General features: G+C 42.1%; 2 protein-coding genes across 5 annotated transcripts in view; one reads left to right on the forward strand and one right to left on the reverse strand.

The window, feature by feature from the left end:
- The first annotated feature begins 189 nt into the window (after window positions 1-189).
- On the forward strand, window positions 190-17,487 carry LOC134226804 (RRP12-like protein). The gene is made up of 7 exons (XM_062707794.1): window positions 190-749; window positions 871-3,056; window positions 15,464-15,623; window positions 15,693-15,965; window positions 16,029-16,476; window positions 16,597-17,134; window positions 17,205-17,487. Exons 1-7 carry the CDS (start codon window positions 270-272, stop codon window positions 17,317-17,319), a joined length of 4,200 nt encoding a protein of 1,399 aa, XP_062563778.1. The 5' UTR covers window positions 190-269; the 3' UTR covers window positions 17,320-17,487.
- Window positions 17,388-19,646, reverse strand: part of LOC134226808 (transport and Golgi organization protein 2-like) — a 180,877-nt gene continuing 178,618 nt past the window's right edge. For all 4 annotated transcript variants that reach the window (XM_062707803.1, XM_062707804.1, XM_062707805.1 and 1 more), the window contains exon 3: window positions 17,388-17,763. In XM_062707803.1, the coding sequence (XP_062563787.1) occupies window positions 17,547-17,763 (217 nt within the window). In that variant the 3' untranslated portion in view covers window positions 17,388-17,546. The remainder of the gene's footprint in view (window positions 17,764-19,646) is intronic.

The following is a 19,646-nucleotide window of genomic DNA, read 5'->3' on the forward strand; positions in this document are numbered from 1 at the left end:
CGCATGTAGATGTCCTTTGCGATTGATTTCATGCTGAATGCAAAGAATATCATTGAAATATTCGGATCGCAGCAATTTTAAACTAAAAATATGAATTTTAATTTTCTCCTCATCGATTTTTTTTCTAACACCTTGTAAACAAGCTCTGTGAACTGTCAAATAAGTGAGGTTAGATCAAGATCTTGCATTGGTCTATTCGGTAGCCATACAGTTTTTGTCGTACGCCGCATGTGAATTGTCTGTAGTGAAAATTTCAATAAACTGTAAAAATGAGCAAGTTTCGTTCGAAATTGAAGAAGAAAACGGGTGGCAAGCGGTGGTCCCGTGGTCAGGCCTCCACTTCGAATCCGGAAACTAGCAAACATCGCGCGAAAGCTAAGAGCCGTTTTTTCCAGTCGAATCTGAGTTTGGCTCCTCCGGTGCAGCCGGATGGTTCCCCAGCTAGTAAATTAACACTGGAAGCAGTGATGAAACATGAAGCCATCCAGTCGTACAGTGGAACAAGCAAGAAAGTGGATCCGACGGTGAATGAAATTGCTGCCAGCATCCGGTCTTTCAGTATGAACGACGGCATGGAGGGCGATGCAATGACGGAGTCCCAATTAGGGGGTACGTTCAAGACTTTCCAAACGTTCGCGTCAAACTTCAGCGCCTGTAGCAACATGAGCTTTAAGAAATTGCTGAACAATTTCCGAGCAGACTCGCAGGTCCAGAAAGATATGTTAGCGATTTTAGCCGCACTGACCGAGGTATAAACCGTGAAAAGGGAAATTGAACATTACCAGACATTTTGACTAACAAAACTACAGAAACCGTTAATAATTAATTATATTGTGTGAAATTTAAAACGTTTGATAATTTTTCTTTCAGGTGATAAAAGAAAAGGGAGGATCACAGAGCAGCACGGAATACTTTTTGGCCTTGATGGAAACAATCGATGCAACGAAGGAAGAAAATGACACCGTTGCGGCGGTCTCGCTGTTGTCGATGGGAATTAAGTCCGTCCCAGAGGCAGTTTTGAGGAAAAAGTTTTCAGAAACTGGACAATCTCTGTTGAGCTTGCTGGAGCGTTACGCCGACTCGGATAATCAGAATATGGTTCGAAGCATTATTGGATGTTTGTCGGTATTGTTGAGAGCACAGGAATATACCCAGTGGAAGCTGTCTTCGACGTTGAAGTTTTTCGATGCGATTTTGGCATTTGCGATTCATGCCAAACCGAAGATCAGAAAAGCAGCCCAACACGCTGTCGTGGCAGTCATTCACGGAAGCTGCTTCATGCTTCCACCCAAGATGGCGTCGAAAGAAGGCGAACAGGATGATAAAATGGACGACAGTGAGCCCCCGCAACCGTTGGTTAAATGTCATCCAGTTGGTGGGCGGGTAGCCAAGTTTTGCGTCGGACAGTTCAGGCCAGAAAATATTGGAAACAATCAAACATTGGTGTTGCATACCTTGGGATTGCTTCATAATGCTTTGCCAGGATTCTCTAAGGATGATATAAAGCTAGTGGCAGAAAGTCTTTTGTCTATAATGACCGCCACAAATGTATTGATAAGGACCAACTGTTTCCAAACGTTCCATTCCTTGTTCTCTTCAAAAACCGAAAATCTTTCGCCAATGCTTGCAGGGAAGCTGATTGCGGCATTGTATGATTATCGCCCGGACAAGTCGGATTCCAAACAAACTATCGCTTGGCTAACGGTTTTAAAGGAAGGGCATTTGTTCTTGGCAAAATTCAATTTGACCATGTGTAGCAGTGCCCTTCCTCGTTTGGTTGATGTTTGCACTCAAGATTTCTGGGGATCGGATAAAATGGAAGTGGTCTCTGCTGCATCCAATGCGTTGAAGGACATACTCTACGAGTGCATTCAGCCATGTTGCGAGGATGAAGAAGTCGAGAAGCATCGTGTTTCAATAGAAAAAGTGCTTCTATCCATAAGCGAAGTTTTAACATCGTCTCCTTTCGGGCATGCCTCAAACCAAGTCTTGATCATTCTGGCCATTGCGTTCGATATTGCTGGGAAAAACTTTGGCCCGATTCTAGCTCCCGCTTTGAAAACTTTGGGCAATCGTTACGATCCGCAGTCGTCCACACGAATTCAGATCGAACACGCCGTACTCCAAGCAATCGGATCCATGGACACTGGTTTAGTGCTTGACAGCATCCCTCTGACGGATGCATCCGGTAAAATCGATCTTGATCGAACTTGGGTTCTTCCGTTATTACGCGAGGGACTCAATCAATCCCGACTGGAAATTTTCAACAACGTCATCCTAAAACTAGCCTACCAGTGCTATGTCCTCTGGAATAAATTCAAGGAAACCGACAACAAACAGCAAGCCCACATTTTTGAATTATTGTGCTGTCAGCTGTGGGGTCTTTTCCCAGGCTTTTGCCGTCGTCCCAAAGACATCCAAAATTTCCGCCTCATAGCCAAAACGCTAGGAACGGTCCTCAATGAAAACCCGGATTTGCGCTCTCCAATTCTTGACGGCCTAAAAGAACTGATTCCTCACTTGGAGACTGACACCGAAAAACTGGAAGTTGGCAAGTACGCCAAGAATTTCCTCCCGCGTTTGTTTAATATTTACACGACCAAGCCCAAAGGTAGTTACGAGAACGAAGTCCGCCAGGCTGCTTTCGATACCATCAAAGCTTTCCTCTCCGTTACTCCCCAATCGGTTCTGGAGGAGATGCACACCGTCGCGTTGAACGAACTGACCACCAAGGCGCCGGGAACGTTCATGTACGACATGCTTTTTGATGTGGTCGAGCAGCTATCGCTGTACCAATCGTCCGACAAGCTAGACGACATCTACGGGCGGTACATCAGTGTGATTTTGAAGCGCGACAAGTCGCAGGAGACGGTAGCCAAAACCAACGCCAATGTGCGGCGCCAGATGAAAAAAGCTTTCAAGCTACTGAAGGAAGTGCTGGCATCGGAAAATGCCGGTTGTGTGGAATTTATCGAGACCAAGCGGGGTAATATTGAGAAGCTCCTACTCGGAACGCTGCACGCGACATTCGATGGCATCCAGGCACCACGTTTAGCGTAAGTAACTTAGTATAGTATTTAGTTGATAGGTGGCGCGCATTTTTATCAAACACCGCTTTGATCGTAAATCTTTTTAACCTTCTTTAATGGCTCTATATTCCGTCTCGAGCTTGGCTTGCTTTTCAAATTAGTATTCTAATATTGGTTATCAATTCAGTAGAAAACAAAAATAGCTGCCAGCGAAGTTGTATTTTTCTCACAATCTATACGTGAAATCTAATTCCGTAAGTGGTGCGCTGTATAGCGCATCACCAAATGAAAACAGCGCACCACTTTCGAAGTAAGGTTTAGCATACGGATTGTGAGAAAAATCCAACTTCGCTTATCGTTCATTTCGCTTTTTTACTTAATTGATAAATAGCTAATCCACAGTTATTAATTGAAGCTTTTTCCGTTCACGTCTAAACGTCAACAAGGCTAGAGCGATTGTTTATACAAACTTTTCTTTTTTGTGTCTCGAAGTATAATCCTTCTTTTTAATTGGCTTTACATCCCCTACTGGGACATTGCCGCCTCGCAGCTTAGTGTTCATTAAGCACTTCCACAGTTATTGTTATGATGTGTCCATGTGTTATGATATAGAATAAACATTTCGTCAAGTCTGGCAACAGTATGCATCAGCTGGCATAGTTTTAACACCCCATTTTCACCCACCCCAGTTGTAAACAAAATTTATCTATTGCTGCTGCACTTTTCCGTACCAATTGCCTTACTATTACAAACAAGCGATACAGTCATTAATTTTCAAAACATTGTGATGGAGTCTTGAGCCTTAACTGCGAGGTTTCTTAGCCAAATTATCATTTCTGCATTCGTATATCATGAGGCTCACACGATGATACTTTCATGTCCAGGGAAGTCGAGTCAATTTCCAAGCCGAAAATTACCTAGACCGGCACCGGGAATGGAACCCGGGAGCCACCCTCAGCATTGTAGCCACGCATCTTACCGCACGGCTAAGGAGGGCCCCTAAAAGTATAATCCTAAAAACTTTGGTAACCGTACCATAGTCGGTTCGTGTAACGTCGCGAGTTTGGGAAGTGGTACTAATGGGCCACATGCCATAATGATCCGCAAAAATTATGACAAAAGCGAGGTTCGAATAACCTTAACTCAACCAGCGATCAATAATATGATCGAGGGAAATCTGCTACCGACAAATAGCAGACATCAATTCGCATCCCAACCGATGGCCGGTTGTAGTAATGTCAATAATACACTGGTAGCAGTTCCCAATGTGCCAACAGTAAACACATAGGTACGTCTCACTGATGGATGTTGGCAATGTACATTAGTTCGCACGAAACGGGTGCAACACCACAACCCACTGCACGGATTCATTGTCCACCAATATTCGTGCAGAATTCAAACGTGATTGAGATCAACAAGTCTATGGCCTCTCTAGAAGTAGGTAAAAAATACTCGCAGAAGATCATCAAGGATGGAATCCAACTGCAAATTAACGAGAAGGCGAAGTTCGTTGTTGCTGCTCTTAAATCGAAGGAGACAGCACTAGCGATGAGATCTCGATACGAATAGTCCTAGCGATATTTGACTTGAAGGATGTACAAAAGGAACTACAGCGCAAAAACGTCTTTCAGGGGGAAGTGAAAATGCTACACTCAACGAAAAAACGTGATTCCGCTTTACATCTTCTCAAGTTTTGTGGCGCGATAAAACTACAGGATCTACAAAAACAGAAGGGCCTTTCAACGTCATTGTTAGTTATTTTTCTTATTTTTGGCCACGGCATGCGGAAGTGCAACATGCAAGCCAGGTGTGTGAAGTGCGTCGAGTTACATCTCACGAATCAAGGAGCTAGACTTTACGCAGATCAGCGCTGCGTTCCACTATTTCTCTCTTTTACTCTCCCACTAACCTTATACAACGCAAATAGTGACGTCACTATTTGCGTTACATAAGAACAGCGGGAGAGTGATAGAGATAACTAGTGGCACGTAGCACTGATCTGCGCCACCTTAGTAAAATCTACCTCATTGCTCACGAATGATTGCAGCATACCTTCACGCTCAACACTTGACGATCAATCCTCCCGATCGAAGATACGGTGTGCGCACTGCAGCCAGAACCATACATCCAGTTTCAAAGTGAGTAATTCTCGCTGAAACCGGGCCACTATTTGCACGAGGTTCTTAAAAATGCCTAAATTTATATTCTTTCGAAAGCTTTCGGCGTACCATGTTAACCATAAAAATAATGTTCGTTGGTCAGATGGCCCTTCAAAATATAATTTGGTAAATCGTACATAACTTATGATAGAAAAAACATACACCTGAGATTTTCGGACACAATGCACAATATAAGCTAAGCTTTTCATCGATGTATTAATATTCAAAATTGGTGGTTGCAAACTTGGCGGAAAAATAGTTTTCAAAAAGAAATCCAAGATGGCGGTCAAATTCAATATGGCTGCTTATATTTTTATTATTGCAAATTGAGGATACACTCTTCCTCTTTCCAACGATATGCTGATTTCTATGATCGGTTGTAAAATGTTGGAGTTATGACAATTTTGGTAAGTCAAGAATTGACAAAAATCGAGGGGTCCATTAAAATGATTTCGTGTATAACTAACGAGGGGTTCTTCTTTCTGAAGAATTTAACTCGGATCCTCAATATACTCGCCGAAAGCTTTCGAAAGAATATACATTTAGGCATTTTTAAGAACCTCGTGCAAATAGTGGCCCGGTTTCAGCGAGAATTACTCAAGTATGCTCCGCAAGAAAAAAATATATCGACGAGACTGTAACTAAAAAGACACAGATCACACGCTGCAGCCAAATGGCGAGCGCTATGAGACGCACTTTTCGATCTACAGGGGTTAGACAAAAAGGTTGAGATAGGTAAAAATAAGTCGAAATTCAAATCAGTATAATAATCCGATTTTGATAAAACCAGGACCATCAGAAGCGGACACTCTTCTAGTATACAGTCCTGCTGCAAAACCTGAGATTGGTCCTTCATGGCTTTGCGAGACGAAGATTACAGAAACATTTCCAGAATGATAGTGTCCACTGCCACCCTTATAGCAGGTTCCATGGGCCTTCCAGGCGGGGCGTTTTTGGCACCATCTGGAACCATGCATATATGGGTGTCAAAATTCATGTTTTTCCTAGACGATGAATATAGGATCTTTATTAGAGATATATTTTGAGGACTGTAAGACTCTTTGGCCAATTTGTAACTTGTCTCTTGAGCCTCTTCCTATCATGTACTTCGTCTTCGACGTGTTGATGACTAGTCCAATCCGTTTAGCTTCGCTTTTCAGTCTGATGTAGGCTTCCTCCATCCTCTCAAAGTTACGTGCCATGATATCATTGTCGTCGGTGAAACCAAATAACTGGACGGACTTCGTGAAAATCGTACCACTCGTGTCAATCCCTGCCCTTCGTATTACTCCCTCCAAAGCGATGTTGAATAGCAGACACGAAAGAACATGACCAAGCCGTAACCCTCTACGCGTTTCGAAGGGACTCGAGAATGCCCTTGAAACTAGAACTACGCACATCACCCGATCCATCGTCGCCTTGATCAACCGTATCAGTTTATCCGAAAATCCGTTTTCGTGCATTGGCTGCCATAGCTGGTCCCGATCGATTGTATCGTATGCGGCTTTGAAGTTGATAAATAGATGATGTGTGGGCACGTTGTATTCGCGGCATTTCTGCAATACCTGACGTATGGCGAACACCTGGTCTGTGGTAGAGCGTTCACCTATAAATCCCGCCTGGTACTGCCCCACGAACTCCCTTGCAATTGGTGTTAGTAGGCGGCATAAAATTTGGGAGAGTATCTTGTAGGCGGCGTTCAGCAATGTGATTGCGCGGTAGTTGCTACAATTCAGCTTATCGCCCTTTTTGTAGATGGGACACACGACACCTTCCATCCACTCCTGCGGCAGAACCTCATCCTCCCAAACCTCAGCGCTCTAGCCAGTGCCTCACCACCGTGTTTAAACAGCTCTCCTGGTAGTTGGTCAACTCGAGGGGCTTTGTTATTTTTCAGCCGGCCGATCTCCTCCTGAATTTCCTGGAGATTCGGAACCAGAAGTCGCATGTCCTGCGCGCGCGCTCCTAGGTTTATTACCATACCGCCACCGTTGTCTGCCATATCACCATTCAGGTGCTCTTCGTAGTGCTGCCGCTACCTTTGGATCACCTCACGCTCGTTTGTAAGAAGGTTCCCGTTTATGTCCTTACACATATCGAGCTGTGGCACGTGGCCCTTACGTGAACGGTTCAATTTCTCATAGAACTTTCGTGCGTTATTAGCGCGGTACAGTCCCTCCGTCTTTTCACGATCCTCCTGCTGGCGCTTTTTCCTCCGGATAATCGAGTTTTGTCTGTTCCGCACCCGTTTGTATCGTTCCTCGTTCGCCCTCGTGCGGTGTTGCAGCAATCTCGCCCATGCTGCATTCTTCTCCTCAACTAACTGCTCTTATTCGCCGTCATACCAGTCGTTTCTCTGATCCGGAGCCACCGTGCCTAATGCAGCGGTTGCGGTGCTTCCAATGGCGGATCGAATATCTCTCCAGCCATCTTCAAGAGATGCTGCGCCTAGCTGCTCTTCCGTTGGAAGTGTCACTTCCAGCTGCTGCGTAGTCTTGGGCTACTCTACCGTCTTGTAGCCGCCCAATGTTTAGCCGCGGCGGACGACTCCGACGCGTGTTGTACACCGTCGAGAGTTTTGAGCGCAGACATACTGCAACGAGGTAGTGGTCGGATTCAATATTCGCACTGCGGTAAGTGCGTACGTTCGTGATGTCGGAGAAGAATTTACCGTAGATTAGAACGTGGTCGATTTGGTTTTCCGTTACTTGGTTAGGTGATTTCCATGTGGCCTTGTGGATATTCTTGCGGGGAAAGAAAGTGCTTCGGACTACCATTCCGCGGGAGGCTGCAAAGTTTATGCATCGTTGGCCGTAGTCGTTCGATACGGCATGCAGACTATCCGGTCCGATGACCGGTCTATACATTTCCTCCCTTCCTACCTGTGCGTTCATGTCACCGATGACGATTTTAACGTCCCGCAGTGGGCATCCATCGTATGTCTGCTCCAGCTGTGCATAGAACGCTTCTTTCTCGTCGTCGGGTCTCCCTTCGTGTGGGCAGTGCACGTTGATGATGCTATAGTAGAAGATACGGCCTTTTATCCTCAGCTTGCACATCCTTGCGTAGATTGGCGGCCACCCAATCACGCGATGGCGTATCTTGCTAAGCACTATGAAGCCGGTTCCCAGCTCGTTGATGGGGCCACAACTTTGGTAGAAACCACTTGATACCCGCTTTTGCACACTTTCTGTCCTATCCAGCAGATCACCTGCAGCGCTACGACGTCGAAGTTGCGGGGATGTAATTCATCGTAGATTATCCTGTCTGTGGGGACTGAAAATACACCAATTGGCCGATTTACAATGCCGGTGTTGAATGTCCTGTCCACGTCCAGCTCGTCCGATGGTCATGGCTTGCTATGTGCTGATCAACAACCGTTGAAGAATTGTGCATAATGATATCGGTAAACGGGTGAATGAATCCAAATTCATTCAACTGCTAACATGCTAAGGAGTACCCCGGCAAATACACGATGGAGGTATTTTACTCCAACCCCACACTGTCGCAACCTACGAAGCCTAGCGACTTGCAGTTCCATGTTCCAAGCTTCCAATCGTGATCCTTTATTCGTCGCCTTGGTCGTTGCCGATTGTATCGAGTCGTATTATCTTCTATGTCGTTCGTAATGGTTGTTTTTTAAGGCGGCTTATTGGGCCTGCGCAAACCTCCTGTCTCGTCGGAGGGCCGTCGTGTCAGGGCTGTTTAGCGTCCCACCTAACACCAGGACTTGGGCTTGTGCGCTTTGAGCGGCACACGGTCGCTTTGGCGGAGCCTACTTGCGGATACATGCAGCTTTTCATAGAGGTTTAACAGGGCCCACCACATCCTAGGCAGGCGCCACAACTCGCAGATGGCCTGGGGAGGGATCGCCAAGCCCTTGGACATAGTCCCTGCTGCTCCCCAATATTGATGTAGCTATTGTTGCGGAAACATGGCTACACCCACACATGTCAATATATCATCAAAACTACACATGCGTCCGTTTAGACCGGCAACCCGAGGCGATGGCGTTACAATTTTCGTGCTGGTTTCGACGGACAAAGTCGATGCTGCACTAAATACCGCCGAGTACGATGCAGTTCCTGTCGAAGTCGAAATCGAAGTCGAAAATTACTTCTTACAAATATCAGCTCCCTGATCAAACAAAACTTATAATTCGATTAGAAATTTGCGACGAAGACAGTTTTGTCGTTCAAAAGGTCTATCACTGAAAGGAATCGTAGACAATCTTAATTTACGGATTCGAAACGAATGTGCGGCACACAAATTCAAAAACTTTGGAACCACCATTCACAATTCAACAAATGCCAGTTCTAAGTTCTGGAAAATTAGCAAAAATCTTCGAAATAAAATCACATATCAATCCCCTCTTCGTAACGATACTCAACTGGTAGTTACCGATACAGAAAGAGCAGTTTTGGCGGAAAGGTTTGTTCAAGCACACAACAATTAACTGGTTAGTGATCCTGAAACAAATATTGTAGTACGGTGCTAGATGGAAGACCTCGTGAACAATAATATCATCAACATCGACCTTGCTACATACACAAAACCCAGCGACGTCTAGAGATTTATACATCGACTGAAAAAAAGGAAAGCACCAGGACAGGACGGCATGCTGAAGAGGCTACCTCGTAAAGGTCTGGTCTTCCCAACGAAACTTTTTAATTCGTGCATCAAACTAATGCATTTCCCCGACAAATGGAAACACGGAAAAGTAATAGCGAACTACCGTCCAATTAGTCTTTTGAGTAGCTTGAATAAGATTCTTGAGCGACTGATCCTCAACCGCTTGGAACGTCATAGAAGTCAACCCTGTGATCCCCAATGACAATTCGGATTCAAGATTGGTCACTCAACGAATCATGAACTTGCCCGGATTACAAAACTTCTGAAAACAAACAACACGAAAAACAAATCAACTGGCATAATTTTACTGGACGTGGAAAAGGCGTACGATTCTGTTTAACAAGAAGCGATAATTTGCAAATTATACAAAGCTAATTGCCATCTGTACTTAGTGCAGCTAGTTAAATCTTTCCTCCTGGATAGAACTTTCGCCGTGTCTGTCAATGCATTGACAATGGCTGCAAGTCGGAGTCTCACAAAATACCATGCGGCGTTCCTCAAGGTTCTGACCTGAGCCCCACACTCTACAATATATTCACCAGTGACGTGCTAATGGTAGACGGAGTCACCTATGACGATAATGCTTACCTTTCAACCGACGAGGATCCCCAAATCATCACCTGTAAATTTCAGCATGCTCAGGATAAACTTCAAGAATTTCAGCAGAATGGAGAATCAAAACCAATGCTTCGAAAACCCAAGCTATTTTCTTCAGCCGAAACCGCTCGCCAAGATACCTTCCTACAAATGAAATTGCCATCACTTTTTGACATGCACATAATCGAACAATCTCGCTTTACTCGTTGGTCCACCGAAGATCGTCCCTCCAGTTATCCAACAAGCTCCTTCTCGACAAATGTGCGTTCAGACCTGTTCTCACTTAAGGCTACCTTACACATTGGGAAAGTTTTCCGCCGGAATTTGGTATTTATTTTAGGGCGCCGGGATTTTTATTTTCCGTGTCGGAATCCCGAAAACATCGCATATGCAAAAAAGCATGGTGTGAGGCTACCTTTATGGCGGTCCTCAATTTTGAAATATTTATTGTACTTATTTGTAGGTCTAAATTGCCGTTAAGCTTAAACCTGTGGACCAGCCATTTTTGCATTATTACAGCACAATATAAACATTTTGCTATGAAATTCCATCGAGAGAACCTACCTTACAGTCCTATGATTTGATTACATGCATTGGAAATGCTATGGAAAGTAAAATTAGATGATTTTTTACAGCTCTATAAAAAATAAACGCGAGATTGTCCGTTATTGGAATATTTTGGGGGGTCCATAATAGGGAAGAAGAACGTCCCGAAACGGAACATAAAAATCAAATGAAGTGTCAACTATAGGTAAGCAATTTCCTATTATAGACCCCCAGGGGGTCTACTATAGGGCGAATTCAGTCAGACATTAAAATGTTAATTTCAACGAATAACGTCGAGTATTTGCGTGTTTCATGTATGTATCGTGAAGAGGAGATGCAGAGCTTGATATTAGATATCACGCAAAATTGATATTTTGAATATTTCCACTCCTTATGCCAGGAATAGCAAAATTTCGCTACTAGGGTGTCCACTATTGGGCATTTGGGTGAAATGAAAATATGACGAATAATTATGTCCATCAGTGTAGGCTTTAACGAATTATTAGCAAGGGCATTGCCGTACAAGAGAAAGATGATCAAACGTCAGCAAGCTCTATAGACATCTAAGGGTCTGTCTCATTTGGAGAATTAAACTTAAAAGTGACAGTTCAAAAATAAAAACAATCACCCGGTCATAAGTATGGCTGGTGCTACCCAGCAATTCCAATATAGGACATCGATGGAAATGATTCGATATCTGTCGAAAGTAAGTTCCGTGTAGACTGGCAAACTGTTTCGAAAGGAATTATGCAACAGTATCATCAAAAAGGGTTCTACCAGATGACGTGAAGATCGACCATAGGAATTAAGTCCATCATCAAATTGAAGCTTATGTAATGTTTGGAAACTCATTACCTGTTGAATCTTGTTTGGAGGCGATTCCGATGCTGTTAAGACCACCATAGACCACCATGGCTTGCTCTGACCTTTTGATTAAGTTTCTGAATCTTTCACTAAATAATCTTCAAAATTTTAGGCGTTTAATAGGGATCAGCACAAATAGCCGAACCACAGAAGGCCGAAAATGTTTTAGCATACCACAAAAAGCCTAACCACGAAAGGCCGAATGACATAAAAGGCCGAATCTCGAAAAGCCGAATAATACAAAACGCCGAATCATTACAAAAGTGTCAATTTTTCAATCAAGAGAACTAGTAGCAACGATTTAATCAATCTTATTCAGTTGAGGTATTTCACGTGAGTTCAACGTCGAAGTTCAATTTTTCAAAGAAGTTGTAGGTATGACGCTGTTTTCAGGGTCAATTTGAATCCTTATGTATTGCATATTAAATCAATCTTCATTGCAGTAATGGATGGATGAATATAACTGAACACTTCAGACATAAATATTAGGCTTCTGGTTCTTTTTCTTCTATGGCTCTACATTCCAACTGGAACTTGGCCTGTTTTTCAACTTAGTATTCTATAAGCATTTCCTCAGTTATTCTATGCCAGCTTTGCATGAGTATGTCGTGTGGCAAGTATAATGGATATAATGGTAACGGAGTAATCTAAAAGGTCCCTTAATTTCTTCCTTTGTAATGGACAATTGAATCATAACACGTCTGTTTGGTTCGATATGTAGAGGCTAACTATGATATACACCTGATTCTTTTTTTACACGGGGGATGCGTTCCGTGTAAAAAAAGTTTTCAGTCCAAAATTTGGAAATCCGTGTATAAAAAGTTTTATGATTTCTCGAAATCATGCAAAATGGAGCAACTTTGCAAAAATTTTGTGTGGGATTTTTTTTTACACGGCCGTGTAAAAAAAATCCGTGTAAAAACAGAATCGGATGTATTTAATGTCACTAACATATGTTAGTGGCATACTGTGATACAAAACCACAGCCAAACAGACGTAACTCTTAGTGAAAACCAGTTGAAAGTTTCTCGTCATCTAAAGTACTAACGCCATCTGTTGCATAATCTACTCGAATCAATAGTGTTTGACGCCCCACTTCTAAAATCAACGCCTTAGGGCCGATGTCCACGTAGCGGTTTTGAATTTGCGTGCACGCAGCGTCAACGCAATTGCGGTAGGAAGTACCCAACATCAAATACAATCGTGCACACGCACTTGCGTTAACGCGGCGTCGACACGCGTCTCATTTGCGGCGAGCGTTACCGCGAAGTCGCCGCAATTCCCCACAGGAACGCAGCGTGCACGCGAGTATGTTTTTGACATTTCTCTATTCTTTTTCTTTCCAACAAGATTTCTAATGGGAAAATCTGTGATGAAAGAATGTGTCAGAGCAAAATCAAAACAAACAAAAATACTTCGCAAATCGGTGAATTTTGGTTTCGCAAATTGCAACACTTTTCAAATCTAGCTTCTTTAAATAATAGAAATTATAATATACTAGCGGTAAGTGTTTCCTTCAATTCTGTGTTAGTACCAGTCGCGGTCAAAACAGCTATGGAAAGAACTGACAAGCAACCATTCCAGGCTGGTGGATACAGTCAAAGTCAGCGGAAATATGTGCGCAATAGTGTAGTGACGTTAATTGCACTAACTTTATCAGAATAAACTGATTTCCGAACAGACGGTGATGTGACAGTTTTGGACTGAATGACGGAGCAGGCAAAATTCAACCAACAAAGTGCATTCCGCGGGACCCCCTACACCAAGGCAGGTGATACCAGTTCCGCCATGGGAAGGAATATTAAATGTAAGTTTGATACCGATGTTCTTATATCTTAGCTTTTCTATTGCTGATAGATGTACAGTACATGCATGTTTTTAGAAATGTTAATGGAAGGATGTCGTCAAATAATGTGGATGGCAATTGCAAAAAGAAACGAGACCAGACCATCTCATCTGTGGCGAGCCAAAGTAAGAGTCCGGGATCAATGCGGCTCTTCTAGTGTTATGGCCAATGCTACTGAGGTCGGCGATCGTTGCAATGATAATGGAACTTCCCTTCGTTTGGCATTCAGATTGCACTTATTTGGAACAACAACACAATTAGCAACACGCCAATAACCGCTTGTGGTGATGCTTTTTGAGGAGAATTTTGGGTACCTAATTATTAGGTGCGGCTGCTGTATCTGACCAACATATTAAATAAATGGAACAAAAAAATCGTTCCCGAAACGCAACAGATGCCCTATTCAAGACAAGAACAATTGAATGCCTGGTTCCACTATTATTCAAGATTAATCACCCCCTATGAAGTAATAAATTTAAGTTGGAAATAAAGAATAAACAGCATTATGAAATTGTAATCATATTTATTTATTATGATTGTAGAAAATATATTGAAATTAAGTAAAGCAATGCCAAATTTCTGTCTCTGTATTGAAAACGTGTTTTTTAAACAATCGGATTGTGTGACACGATTTCAATTTCACAGCTCTACAATTAATTTCGAAAGTTCAAACTTTACATTTTAAAAGTAATGGGCGACTTTTAAATCAACAGTGAGTTGATTTTTCTACTGTCTACTAAATAGCATTTTTTTTATTTTGGAATAAAACTGAGTTACTTTCTCTAGTTTGTCATCATATAGGTATGTGAAAGCTCATGAAATGTTTTGAATAGCATTACCCTCTAAATCTTGTTTGGGGTTGATGAGATTAAGCTAAATATGAATGAATTCATACAAATCAAAATTAAATTATTATATTTGTAATACATTAAATATTTCACGTTTGATGTCTTTATGTGAATCGAGAACTCGATTCATATTGGAAGAGTATGGAAAATGACAGACTGACAACAGCTGGCAGGCAGATGACATTTGGCGTGACAGATAGGTTTGACGGTAGAAGTTTTGCGGCAAATTACCGCTTGTCGTGTGCATTCCCAGCCTGATTCAACGCCGAGTAACGCTGCGTCAACGCAGCTTGAAAAACCGCTACGTGGACATCGGCCCTTAATTATGTACCTACTACTAAAGCAATTCAACGCGCTCATACAAAGCTTTGAGCATGGCCAGTTATGCATATGCATAACATGTGATAGATTTAGTTCGGAAAAGGTATTGGAGGGTAACCGCCCCTTCGGTGGGCTTTGATCCCACGACCCCAGTACGCTAGACAGGTGCTTTCCCTACTAAGCTACGAAGGAACTCCGTCGTCCTCCGCAGCTTAGCGGGTACTGATGAAACCAAATTCCCAGCACCGGGCCACCAGCCGAACTCTCGCAATACAACTAACCAAGGAACTAACTCTCTCATATGATATGTTTGAACATTTCACCAAATAATACGATGTTCATGATAGCCAGGTTCTGATTTTTGATGAAAAACACGGCGATGCGCGGAATTAGGGCAGGTCACGGTATCAGCTTTATGTAAGATATTTACTGTTTTAGCCTTTCGTGTTCAGCCTTATGAGTTTTTAGCCTTATGTGATTCAGCCTTATGTGAAAGTCCCACTTAAGTATACGTGTTCAAATATATGGAGTTGCATCTATGATATGTTTTCGCAACTCTACAATAATACACTTGGAAGTCACTCGCAAAGAAATATTAATTTGCATTGATTCATTCTCCAGGTGTCTTAAATTGCTCATCGAGAGGAATCCTGAGGTCAAGTTGAATAACAAGATCATCATTCGAACCGTTCCAGAAGCGGTCGCTTCTTACTCAGTAGAAGCTGTCAAGCACGAAAATCTTTCGAATGATCTCATTGAACTGATCGGCAACATGTTCAATGTAAGTAATGATCCCGTCGCCTCATAAAAGATGAATCCTTCGCTAATCAATGGTTTTGACTATCCGCAGAACGAGGGCAAGATTAAAGATTTTGAGAATCTAATCATCGCCGGATTGGTTGGCGATACCACCCTTGTTACCAACACTATCTGGGTGCTAAAGAACGTCCTGCAAACGTTCACCGGTGCGATGACGGTGGATTCACTTCGCTTCATGCTGCAACAAGTTCTGACTATAATGGTCGGAAACAATCGCTCCGAGGTGGATGCCGCAATTAACTACCTGCTACTGTATATTAAGATACTTCCTGTGCCGTTGGTCACAAATGATCTTCCGTTGATCGTAAGTTACTTTTTTGTATTCTAACAATTGTTGAAGCCTTAGTAACATAAATATTTTTTTAAGGCAAAAGCCCTTTCGCAGATGGTGCCAGACACAAAGCGACATTGTCGACTGCTGGTGGGATACACACTGAAGAGACTGTGCAAGCGATTTGGGCCGGAGGAAATTGTCAAGCTAGTACCCGGAAACGATGAAGTCACTCACAAACGATTGAAAAAGATTCGGAAGGAGTTGGCAAGGGCGAAACGAAACAAATTAGCTGATCAGAAGAAAAACAAAAAGAGCACAGGCGATAGTGATGAAGAGGATGACGATGAGGACGATGGATTGGCGGGTCATCTGGAGAAAAAGAGTCTGACGATCGATGATATCCTGGAGGATTCAGAATCGGATTCCGATTCGGGAGTGGAGGACGAAAAGAAAGCTAAGAAGAAGATGAGCACATACATTAGGGAATCACCGGACAACATTGTCGATCTGGCGGATTTGGATGCTATCAGCAAAATTACCAGTAAGTTTTTAATTTCTTTTAATTTTGTTTTTCCTTGGTACATAGCTATTTTGACTAACACGGCAAAAGTCTCTTGTTTGTTGACTACCAATTATAATAATTGATTTGTATCCATTCTAGCGTCTCAACCGATGAACCAATCTCAACCGGGCACATCACAGCCCAAAAAGAAGAAGGATGTTAATCGAGGATTCGCCACAGCTTCGGACGGCCGGTTGATCATCGAAGACATTGAGGATTATTCCGATTCCGACGAGGATCCCGATGACAATGTGGGCTACAAGGACAAAGCCAAAAAACGAGTGTACGATCAAGATGATTCGGACTCGGATGCTGAACGAGAGGATTCCACGGGGGTCGAAGCTGATGGTCCTTCGTCGCGTAAGCGAAAGGCAATGGAAGCGATGAGTGTTCGTTCGGGTATGAGTGCCGGCAGTAGCCGGTACGTGGCCGGTGGAAAGGGTATTCACCGACCGGTGGCAGCCTCGGTCAAGTCCGGGTACAGCAGCAAATCGACCAAGTCGAACAAGAGCGCCAAAACATACGCCTCTACCGGTACCGAGTATAAATCTAAAAAGGCGCAAGGTGATATGCTGAAAAAGGGCAAACATGAGCCATATGCTTATGTGCCTTTGAGCAGGAATTCCCTGAATAGGAGGTAATTTATCAGCTTGAAACGCACATGATTGTGACTTTGACGTTTACCAATTATACTTCGATTTTTACAGAAAACGAGCGAAGAACGCTGGCCAGTTTAAGAGTATTGTGAAGGGAGCTAGGAAGGGCGCAGCAGCTGGATCAAAGAACCGAATGGTTAACAAAGCCGGTTCCAAGCGTAAGTAGGTTTCGAATATGTAACGTCAGAGGTATTTTAACGGGAATCATTAAACAATGTGCTGGTACAAGTACCATTGAGTTCTATTTCTGCTATGTAATAATTGAGCAGTTATATTGAATCTAATTATTGAAGATTATACCGAGTGTAAATACACATTTACTATGTTATCTAGATGAGAAAATTGGTGGTGCTAGTGGTCCGAAAGCCCTTGTTGTTGAGGTATCGTCAAAGGTTAAAATTGTCGCTCCCAGGTGGTTCGTTTCCATTCGCCGTTCGGATCGGCAGTGACCATTGTTTCCTCGATAAAGTCCATTCGGTTTTCGTGGTCGATTAGGATTACGGTTCGGGTGCGGCTACCGTAGCCCGACTCAGGAAAGCGCACGTTAATGCTGGATAGTTTCTCGAAGTACTTGGGCACACGACGGGATAGTTCTGGGTCCGGGAGGTGTCTGTGAAATATAAAACAAATTTGGGTCTTAGTTTTGAAATAGTTTCAAAAATAAACACACTACACGAGCATGGAGACGCATGGTTGCTCAACATGTCCTTTGTATATCAATGACTATTATAGTAAAAAAAATGTTTCTCGGCTTGTTCAAAATCTTTATATGTTAAATAGGATTATTTATTTATTGACTATTGAATGGACAGTGGCAGTGTTCAGTGGGTAACCAGGGATTAAGTTTTAGCATTATTTTTAGAAGTTTTTGTTTCACATGTAATCGTCTAAGATGCGATATTTTGAATATGGTTAAATAAAAATGACAGATACTCGAATTAAAATAATAAAGACGTTGTTGAAGACCCTTGTAGTGAAAATCAATACCAAATTTTTAAAACGACTTATCTGCTTTTTTAAACAAATAATCATGTGTCAATTTTCAAAATCTGACTGCACTCCTACGAATAAATTCGCCTGACGCAGAAGATCTGAGCAGTCTTTGAATCCTTTAAAAAGGAAAGCTTTGGGGTGAAGACTCGACGTTGTAAAGTCTCAAGCCCTATTAACTAGGAACATCGGTTTTCGTAGGGAACAAATGGAGCGGATCGTTCCATGGTAAAATCTTCGCAACGCGAAACGTACAAAATAACGCTGGACTTTTTCGATTCGAGATGCGTGGATTTCCTGGAGGCCCATACTTGGACGTTGTATTAAAAAAGGCTGCTGATAAGCGAGCAGTACCGTGAAGTATCCTAATTTCGCGCACTTAAGATCTGACAAAGTTGAAACGTTCATAGAAAAAAAATGTAATGCCCATTTGGGAACATTTGTTTGTTGAACGTGCACAAATTCAGAGCGTTAATGAATAAAGCTTCCAATGAATGATTAAATTTGTTATGATTAAATCATTCCACTCTATGATTACAGATTATGAATAATGATTTATTCGTTTATGACAATGATTAATGATTATGATTAACGATTAAATTAATTTTTGACAATGATTAACGATTATGATTAATGAATAAAACGTTTGAAGTGTGATTAACGATTACCAATTATGATTAAATGTTGACACAATATGTGTATGATTTATGATTAACGATCGATATGATTATTGATTATAAATAATAAAATTGAATGATTTGCATAGTGATCAAAAAGCAAGTAACCTTTCTTCCAAATTGGGTATAAAAAATATATGATTATGATTAAAGATTAATGAATAAAAGCGATGTATCCAATGATTAAAATCGATGATTAATGAATAAACCCGAAACAATTATGAATATGATTAGTGATTAATTATTACAGTCAAACCTCCATGAGTCGATATTGAAGGGACCATCGACTCATGGAAATATTGAGATGAGGAATATCAAATCTTTGGAAAGCCATTTGAAGGGACCATCACAGTAACCCAGAAAATATTTTTTAATATGGCATAATTTGCTTCCATGAGTCGATATCGAGTCATAGAACATCGACTCATGGAGGTTTGACTGTAAATGCAAAATTCTATGATTAACGATTAGTGAATAATGATTAAATCGTATTTTTTGTATGATTATGATTAATGAATAATGATTAAATAACCCATTATTCATTATTCATGATTGAATCAATGATTAATCACTAATGCTCTGCACAAATTACGTAACGCTTTGAGGGGGGAGGGGGAGTTGGCTAAAGTGTGACGATCCATACAAAATTTTCAGACGTTTCATACAAAAAATGTGACAAAAGGGGAAGGGCGGGTTGAAAATGACCAATTTTTGTGTTACGTAATTATTGGATCTTCCCTTACTGCATCACGTAGTAGAATGATTTTGGGTTCTCAAAAAAATGTTACTTGCAAATTTTGCTGCTACATAAAAAAATGCGGTATGA

Source organism: Armigeres subalbatus, chromosome 3 (genome assembly GCF_024139115.2).
Source record: "Armigeres subalbatus isolate Guangzhou_Male chromosome 3, GZ_Asu_2, whole genome shotgun sequence".
Lineage (NCBI taxonomy): Eukaryota > Metazoa > Arthropoda > Insecta > Diptera > Culicidae > Armigeres > Armigeres subalbatus.